At 38.1% G+C, this 9180-nt stretch overlaps 2 protein-coding genes across 2 annotated transcripts; one reads left to right on the plus strand and one right to left on the minus strand.

Annotated features, from left to right (window-relative positions):
* On the minus strand, positions 1–2143 carry LOC128225145 (sodium-dependent glucose transporter 1A-like). Its single transcript, XM_052935188.1, has 3 exons — positions 1950–2143; positions 1560–1851; positions 1–1382 (listed from the first exon to the last, which is right to left on the minus strand). Exons 1-3 carry the CDS (start codon positions 2025–2027, stop codon positions 277–279), a joined length of 1476 nt encoding a protein of 491 aa, XP_052791148.1. The 5' UTR covers positions 2028–2143; the 3' UTR covers positions 1–276.
* A 2785-nt stretch (positions 2144–4928) lies between these two features.
* On the plus strand, positions 4929–8361 carry LOC128215674 (sodium-dependent glucose transporter 1-like). The gene is made up of 3 exons (XM_052922332.1): positions 4929–5042; positions 5265–5556; positions 7295–8361. Exons 1-3 carry the CDS (start codon positions 4929–4931, stop codon positions 8359–8361), a joined length of 1473 nt encoding a protein of 490 aa, XP_052778292.1.
* Positions 8362–9180: the final 819 nt, after the last annotated feature.

Genomic DNA, 9180 nt, shown 5'->3' on the forward strand with positions numbered 1-9180 from the left:
TGAAATGTTTTTGTTTAATTGATGCAGGAAATTGTCAACAACAAACTATTGTAGTCTATAGGCTTCCCTTTGTATAATGGTTATAATTTGATACACACAAGTAAGGTACACACTATGAAAATAATCTTGAAATAGATTGTTATTCGTCTTGACACAAGTGCTTGTTTGTGCATGGAGTACGCGTGTGTGGAGGTACGCAACTAGGAGGAATAAAGAAATAATACAATTAATAAAATGATATCATAAGAAAAAAAGTTTTAATCAATTTGATACAAATCACATCTTCGTTGACAGTTTGTCGTCTTCATATTCTTCATTTACTTGAATTGAAACATCGTTCTTATTTTTTTCATAGCGACTCCCGTGTTGTGAGCCAACTATGTTCATTGCTACAGCTAGAGTAAATTGCAAAACACCATAGCCAAGTGCCTGATATAAGAACGTCTTAGGACCAAAGTTCTTGTACAGGTATCCGATGAGGCGCATGTGACAAATGCCGCCGACGGACGCTCCGAAAGTCTGGAGGGTGAGCCCAAGGCCGGTGAGGACGATATGGTAATCGATCCAGGCGATCCCCGTGGGCCAGCTGGCCGACGCAAAGAAGGCGAACGCCAGCATGGCCACCCAGAGTGAAAGCGAGTCGTCGTCCGCCAGCAGAACCAGAATAACAGATGATACAGCCATCCCCGCTGTCTCAACCAGTATCAGTAAACGCACAGACAGTATTCTAGCGAAGAACGAGAACACCAGCCTTCCCACGGAGAAACTGATCCAGTAACCCGTATTGAGAAGGGTCGCGCTGTCTTTGGTGAACTTCAACTGGTCGATGGAATAACTTCTGATAAAACTACCAATCATTCTGTCACCACCTCCAATGTTTCCAAAGTAGAGGAACACCAGTGAGAATATCTGAACTCCGTACCAAAAGTGTCCACCAGCACATGAGGCCGGGTTAACCATCTCTAAAAGGGACTTGCCTTTTTCTTCTTCAGTACTTATTGTATTAGTTGTTTCTATTTCATTTTCCACGGTGTGTTCCATCATTGGTGGAATCATTTTCCATTCCCTTACTTGATATGCATAGAAGACCAGAGACAGACACGCGGCAAAAGCCGCTGATATCCCATATGGATACTCAATTCTAGAAACGGATAAACTGGTATTAGAAATTGTCCCATTGTTTTTTATTGCGCCATTGCCTTCAACCGTACCATTGTTATACAGTGTATCATTGCCGTAATCTGCGTCACCAGCGGTGTCGGCAAGGAAAGGGTTGGCATAGAGAGGGACAATAAAGGAGCCGATCCCATAACCAAGATGAACCAACATCAGGGGCGACACCGACTTCTCCTTCCACATATTAAACAGTATCCGGGTCCCGGCTGTAATAAGAAAATTAGTGGTTGCATACTTTTGATGGTTATTATGGTTAGATAAGGAATTTATTATTTATAGCTGTGTGAGGTATTGGAGCACCTAGTTTATAAAATCACTATTTTACGAAATGAGACTTTGCAATTAATTTCTGCTTTCCTTGGTAGTACAACTGGTATACTGACATATGTTTAGGATGGATTCCACGAAACCGCCTATGAAACAGAAAACCCACAAGCACGTGACTGAAGGCGACATGGGAATGGCGGCGGTCACCCCCGCGGCCACATCCAACACTACGGCTAGCATAAGATGGCAATATCCGGGAAACCGGTCAACCAGCACGCCGCCAACCACCGCGCCTGGGAACCAGCCAACACTGCGACCGGAAATTGCTACCGCCACTTTCTCATAGTCTGTGTGCAGTCTGTCCTTGAGGTCTATGAGCGTAGGTCCGTATATCTCCACATATAATGCCTGGAAAAATAACATATATTCCTTAGTAGTTGCACAAGCAATTTAGAATTTCAGTTAACCTCAACCTAATTCAGTTAACAAAAACAAAGGTCACCTACCAAGGCCATCCATGTGACGATCAGGCATGCCGTTTCTAATATTTTCCCCACGAAGCTCCTTCCATCCTTCCCCTCCATTATTCACGCTACAGACGAGCTTCCGCTGTATGACGTCATAAAGCAAACAGTTGGCGCGCTTTTCCTTTAAATCCAACCAATTTCAGTAGATGAAGATTATAGTTTAAAAGCCTCCAATTTATATAAAATTGGTGCATAGATAAAAATAAAAACGAATTAAATCAAAATAAAAAAAATCCAAGTATTAACATGACAGCATTTTATGACATTAATTAATGAAGTTTCACAACTCGTTAAACCTTAACTTAAGGCTAAAATGCTAAACTTTGGTTGCAATATCTCAGTAATTTACGCAGCGAAAAAACAATCAAACCAAAAACAAACAACGACTGAGATCGGATACTTGAAGCGAAGGATTGGATTTATTTATTTCCAAGGCATTCAGGATCGTGGCACAACGGTGACCTACACTTGTTACAATTACCGTACACTATACAAGGTATGTATGTATAGGTTTTGTAAGACAATAACACTCATGAAGCATACGGGCAAATTAAAACAGACATTTAAATCTTCAAAAAGGAAAAACATTTCATTTTCATTCAATCGAAACGAGGAAATGGCTTCCATATGACCTCACTAAAAGCGTCATTCATATATTTAATATAATATGTAAATGCTTTATGCGATTCGTAATGTCACTCGAACCATTCGGTATGTGCGTGCACATGCATTTTGAACTCAACAACACCAGTATGTTGTGTATACAAGTCCTTCTCCATAGATTAAATAATGAGGTAATGTTCGCCCACAAGTCATTTCAGCCAAAATGTTCTGTTGCCAGAGTTGATAAATTATGAAAGCTTGCCAAATTTGAACGTCTTGGACTACAGCGAAATTGGTGCATTGGCTTAATGCTTTTCGGTTCATGTTAAATAAAAAAATGCCTCAAACAAAACATCATATATTTTAGCATTATATCGATTGTCAACATTCCCAAAGCTGTCAAATGCATTTATGTACTGGAATTTAAAAATCACTTGTAAGATCATCTTCATTTTTTGCATTATGCATTTGGTTCTTTAAAGCTGCACTCTCACAGATTGACCATTTTATCAACATTTCTATCTTTTGTCTTGGAAAGAGCAAATCTTTGCGTTAATTTCTGCAAGCCAATGATATAAGATTGCTGACAAAACATCAGACCGTAGATTTTCATATTTCCGTTCGAAAATTAATGTTTTATGCATAAAACATCAAATTTTTAACTTTTAAGTATAAAAATCTGCGATCTGATTTTTTCAGCTGTTTTATATAACTGGTTTCCATGGATTTTTGCAAAAATTGGCTCTTTCCAAGACAAAAAATAAAAAAGTTGTCAAAACGTTTTATCTGTGAGAGTGCAGCTTTAAAAGAAGTCCTAAAATCATTTGTTAATAATCTGGAGTCCGTTACCACTTGTCATGCTAGGTTATATTCTTACACGAACAGTCTGACGTCTACTTCAACAACAGCATCTCCAATGTTTGGACATATGAGAGATACGACACTTGTCAAATAACAAATCAGACTTCAAGCGATACTTCAATATTGTTGAACAGTACACAAAACAATTTATACCACAGATCACAAAATTCATTTCGATTTGAGATATACCCAGATTAGTGTGGGCTTTGTACATAAAGCATTTAAGGTTCATGTTATATACGTAAAACATTACAATTTTATCCCAAACTACGCCATGCCATTCGAAAATGCACTTTTTTATGACACATTTATCTCATCTTCATATTTTTTTGTATACATCATGGTATATAACGTTCAATATTTATATATTACGCCGTTATGCAGTAAATAAAGTATGTCCTTTACGTTACAAACATGCAGACGACAACACTTTAAAAAATATACATTCAACCACACAACAAATAAAGATATTCATTTATTATATGCTTTCCAGCGGTTTATAGAGATTTATCAGTGAAATCAAATTATGTTTCACTGTTTCACATGTTGTTATTTTCACTGTAAAATTTTGACCGCTAGAGTCTTCCGTGCAAATTATTATAGCGAAAATGACTTCGTTCGCATACAAATTTTGTGTTGTTTTTTTTTCTAAAAAAATACAATAAAGGGTCATTTTCTAACCTTTTAAGGTACAAAATTTCAAGGCCTAGTTTAAGAACAAAAAAAGTAAATAAAATAAATAAATAAAAAAATAAAATAAAAAAAGTTATGTACAGTACACAACCTCTGTTTATTGATCTTAATCTACCTGCCTTGAGCCCTTTTTTCAGATCTGCGATCTTAGTATCCTACTGTGCAGTTTTAGAGATAAATTATAAAAATGGACACTAAATGGCCCTGAGCCAATAAACGAATACACAGGAAATTGGCCTCTACTGTGACAACAGTGCAATTAGCACAACAGGTGATTATCATGCCAAACATTCCTTAAACTAGGCCTTTAAGAAAAAGAAAAAAATCGTTTCAGTGGAAGATCGCCGCATATTTCACAAAACAAACCAAACTCAATTGAAACAAAAAATTATTTTACATACAGTATATGATTTTAAAAATGAGATTGCTTTATTTCAAAGTTGAATATTTTTCACTGTTTCGAAATTTAAGCCAGTCTCACGTCCACATAAAACGTTAGGGCACAGGGCTTGGACACATTTTTCACGACGTCATTTCGGCAATGACGTTTTTACCCACGTCATAAAAGCAAACTAGTTTCCTTGTAAGATCGTAATATATTTCACTGGGTATGCACTTAAAGCTATATTTCACGAGTGACATATTTAATGAACATTGCAATTAAAAATATGTCTTACTCCATAGATGCCAAGTGAAGTAGCAATTTCTGGACAGTGATTATAAACATGCTAACGAGATAAACTCCCTGTCATTTACTTCACACACAACATTTAAAACGACGTATTCATATAAAATACAAACATGGAAACTAAAGAAGAACTAGGAGCTAAAAAGGACGATGCTGGGAAACCTATGAAAAGTACAGTGACAAAGGTCATTGAAACTGGATTTCTCGTGGCGGCATGGTCGGTCATGGTAAGTTGGACACAATGAACTATTGAACTAAAATGGAATCTACCTCCATTCTACAAGGTATAATTGTATATGATACTGCCACACTCCAATTCACCTTGTAATATATATATATCTTGTTTGGTAGTGTGCTGTAACAAATCAAATCGATTTTTTTTTTCAATTAGAAACGCCACAGCTCCAATTGTTTGTTTTTTGTTTTTGTTATTTTCGGTGCTATTTCAGGGTATATATTCGGAAATATACGGGCCCACTCAGAAAGACCTGGTTCTGAAACTAAACGCAGACTATGAGCAGATCGCGGTTGCTATTTCCGGGCGGACGGTGGGTTGGTTTCCGGGGTGCGTCCTGGGTGGGCTGTTGGTTGATCGGTTCGGACGCTGGTGTCACGTGATGTTGGCGGTCAGCCTGGAAGTTGCCGCCGCCGCTACTGTGGCCGTGCCTTACATTTCAAGCGTCAATCTACTTTGGGCAATCTGCTTTATTGGAGGCATCATGGAGTCCGTGATAAACATAGGTACTGCTCATATTTTCATTATTTCTTTACCTTTATCACATGTAAGGCCACAGTTGTTTTTATTATTTTATGCATGGTGCAAGAAAATATTTTCTCAAAGCCATTTATCAATGAACGACATGTTTAAGTATACAAGTACATACATTGTACTAAATAGTGTTTCTTGAACAACGGATATGCATATCTCCCATGGCCGAGAGTGTAAGATTATGAGTATCTTCCATGGCCGAGAGTGTAAGATAGGTTCATTCCGACCCGAGCGTAGAGTGTTTTGCGGAAACGAGGTTTACCGAGTTTCCGCAAAACACCCTGCGCAAGGGTCGGAATGAACCTATCTTACACGAGCGGCTATGGTAGATGCTTTTTCTCCCACCTCAGTTAAACAAAATAAAGTAAAAATGTATTACTATTGCGTATGGATATGCGATAGCACGTGATTGTCATGGATACGTGCGCAGTGATCCAGTTAATGTTAATAGTCAAATCGGTCTTTTTAAATAGTTCTAAGGAAAATGAAGCATTATTTCTTGAATGGTGCGTGGAAACTGTTTTATGGGGACATTTGAAGCGAGAAATAATTAATTAGCGTTCTAATTATTACCATAAGACAAGATTTCCTTGATGCTACTGACGACAGTCTTCAACAAGGGAGGTAATTATAATGTGGTGACCGTTAAAAAGAAGTTCCATACGGGCATTTTATCTTCGCCCGTGGGCAAGATAAGAATATCTAGCATGGTTAAATTATTGGATCTACTTATCTGAGGTGGGAGAAAAGAATTTCTAGCATTGTTAAATTATGGGATCTACTTATCTGAGGTGGGAGAAAGGTTCATCCCAATCTGAGCGTAGGGTGTTTTGCGGAAACGAGGTTCACTCATTCTGTTAAAAGATCGACGCAAAGTTTTGTAACTTGTAAAGTTTTGGGGTTTCTCTTCCAAACAATGTAGAAAGAATGCTTACTATGTTTTATAGGAATGAACATGGGTTTAAAACTTCTAAACAAAACGATTTTATTTATTGAAAACAAGGCCAAATTGATTTTTATTCGAAGAGACTGACAAATATTTTAAAATATGGGTTCAATATATTACACTCTAGTGGACGAAAGTACATACGTGTCCTATGCAATTTGTTATTGAAAATAATCCTAAAAAACAACAATTGGGTGGTTATGGTGAAAATCATGTTATGAAATAAAGATTTTCAAGACTTTTGGATGGCACTGTGAGGGTGTTGGTAACAAAAATATATGCATATACGCGTATTTAAGCGTCGAGTTAAGGATTCTTTTATTCAAAATTTGTACTTCAGACTAGAAAACTGAACTCGGTCAACATCATATATTTTGGAATGCAATCATATCTAAACGTAGTTTCACATCCGTCGAATGGAATGTTGTTATCCAAAAGATGAGATTCTTGAACATTTTTATATCTGATTTCGTTATAGCATTTGAGCGATTTCAATTGAAGGTGCGCAATTATCTTCCGAAAAGTAATCGATTGTCTTATAAAAAATTACTTCGGCTTTTAAAAGGTAAAATTATTCTAACTGATTATAGGTGAGAAATTAATCTTCTTCCATCGTGAATACAAATTCAAACCTCGGTGATGGGACACGTCCAAAAAACTCGACAAAGCCTAGCCTAGATGTGACTTATACCTTGAATTATAAAACACAACCATTGTACACTCTTCATTATGTTATGGTTATCTTCAATAATATTTTTTTGCAGCGGGCCAAAAGTTGCTTCTTAAACTTTGGCTGGAGAAGTCTGCAATGCCGATGATCCTGTTGCATTCTGGATACGGAATCGGATCATTCCTCATCCCGCTCTACACCAACCCGTTCCTCGCCCTTGTGAAAACTGTGGACGTGCCCATTGACGACAAGAACAGCAATGTTACTGTAATACCTTACATTGACCAGACTCAAACCTATACAGATGCCACACAAGAAACACTAATAATTAAGGAATCGAAAATTGAATATGCTTACATGATTTCAGCGGGAATTGTTGTTTTACACTCATTATCGTTTTATTTCTTCCAAATTCGAGAACGAAAGTTTCAAGAAATAAACGTTGACAAAGCTATTGGCAAAAGTACCAAAGCAGAAGAGGACAGAACGCTGATTGAGATGGTGAACCCCGCCACGTGCACGGGAGGTCGGGCTTGGTATGGGGTGCAACTGTTCCTGTTGATATTCCTACACTTTGCAAACGCTGGCGGAGGGGAGCGGATCGTGGCCAACTTCATTCGCAGCTTCTCTATAGACCAGCTGCAGTTCTCCAATGACGACGCATCCTTCTTAAATACGACGTTTTGGATAAGCTTTACGGTAGGGCGCGTGCTGTTTTCAGTCGCCGCGAGGTGGGTGTCCATTCGGATTTTGATAGTGATCCAGACTGGCGGCCTCACCGTCGTTGCAGTCCTCATGAACCTCCTCGGCAGACACAACACCATGGCCCACTGGGTGCTCGTACAGCCACTCGGGCTTTTGGTAGGGCCACTCTGGCCTTCAGGCGTGGCATGGGCCGACTACCATTTGGAGCTGACCGGACTCGGCATGATGATTATCATGCTAGGTGGATCTTTGGGTGGTATTTGCCATCTTAGACTTATAGGCTATCTGTACGAAAGCTTTGGTCCTCAAACATTCCTGTATCAAGTTGTGGGCTACGCGGGCCTGGCACTGGTGTTAGCAATTAGTCTTGATGTGGTTGGCTCTCAACATGGAAACAGATTTTTGTGGAATAAAGTTGAGAGAGAAAAAGAGGTTAACAATTCTGAAAGATTGTGATTGTGAATGACTGGTCATTGTTAGTGGTAAAGATAATTTGATTTATAATAATCTGAATACAGTATAGTTTATATATATATTTATCAACGTAATAACAGTACTAACTCTATGTTTATTCTGGTGGTACACATACATTTGGGAGAGGAATTTTTCGAAATCATGATAAGAGGGAAATGCTTCAAATTCTTTATGGGAAAGAAAGGCTTCGAAAGCATAAAATACATCCAACGTTTGACTCAAAGCAATTAGAGCGACCTATCTTCAAATCCCTTTGGTTTGTCTTAGACTGTCTATTGGCCATCACTACGTACGCCCTTCGCACCGACTTCTGCGCATTAGTTTAATTTAATGTTCAGGCATATATTTTTTTTATTAAATATGGCCAGAAAATAAGTAACTGCACAGTTTCAAGTTTGAGACGATTTTTTTATAACCGCCACACAGCACTAAATGCCATAATCAATATTCAGTGTGGACATACCACATGGTTTGTGACGTCACATTTAGTTATAACGTGAAGTAAAATACCGCTCGACTCAAAATGGAGTATCGCTATGGACGCATACATTTTTCAAAATTTTAAGAAAAAGTCCACTTACCAGGCAAAAGTTGGTACCTCAATCAGTACTTTTCATTCTAAATCCGCCATTTTTTTTGCCATGAAACATTTTTCTCACTTAATGTTTGCATGAAACAAAATTACGTCCTCCCCCTTGTTTTTTCTTTGCTCGCCTGCTGCGCTTCCCCATGGCAAGAGGAGGCCGCATCGTTATGAAAAAAGAACATATTTTGTTTGATTAAATCATTGACCCTCTTTAT

The sequence above is a fragment of the Mya arenaria genome, chromosome 2, assembly GCF_026914265.1.
Source record: "Mya arenaria isolate MELC-2E11 chromosome 2, ASM2691426v1".
Taxonomy (NCBI): Eukaryota; Metazoa; Mollusca; class Bivalvia; order Myida; family Myidae; genus Mya; species Mya arenaria.

Excerpts from the sequence above, each read along its gene's own strand:
- LOC128215674 (XM_052922332.1), top strand. The coding sequence starts at position 4,929 with ATGGAAACTAAAGAAGAACTAGGAGCTAAAAAGGACGATGCTGGGAAA. Across the intron at positions 5,043-5,264 it reads TGGCGGCATGGTCGGTCATG|GGTATATATTCGGAAATATA; the intron begins GTAAGTTGGACA and ends GTGCTATTTCAG. Across the intron at positions 5,557-7,294 it reads GGAGTCCGTGATAAACATAG|CGGGCCAAAAGTTGCTTCTT; the intron begins GTACTGCTCATA and ends ATTTTTTTGCAG.
- LOC128225145 (XM_052935188.1), bottom strand. The coding sequence starts at position 2,027 with ATGGAGGGGAAGGATGGAAGGAGCTTCGTGGGGAAAATATTAGAAACG. Across the intron at positions 1,852-1,949 it reads TCGTCACATGGATGGCCTTG|GCATTATATGTGGAGATATA; the intron begins GTAGGTGACCTT and ends TTATTTTTCCAG. Across the intron at positions 1,383-1,559 it reads GGAATCCATCCTAAACATAT|CCGGGACCCGGATACTGTTT; the intron begins GTCAGTATACCA and ends TTCTTATTACAG.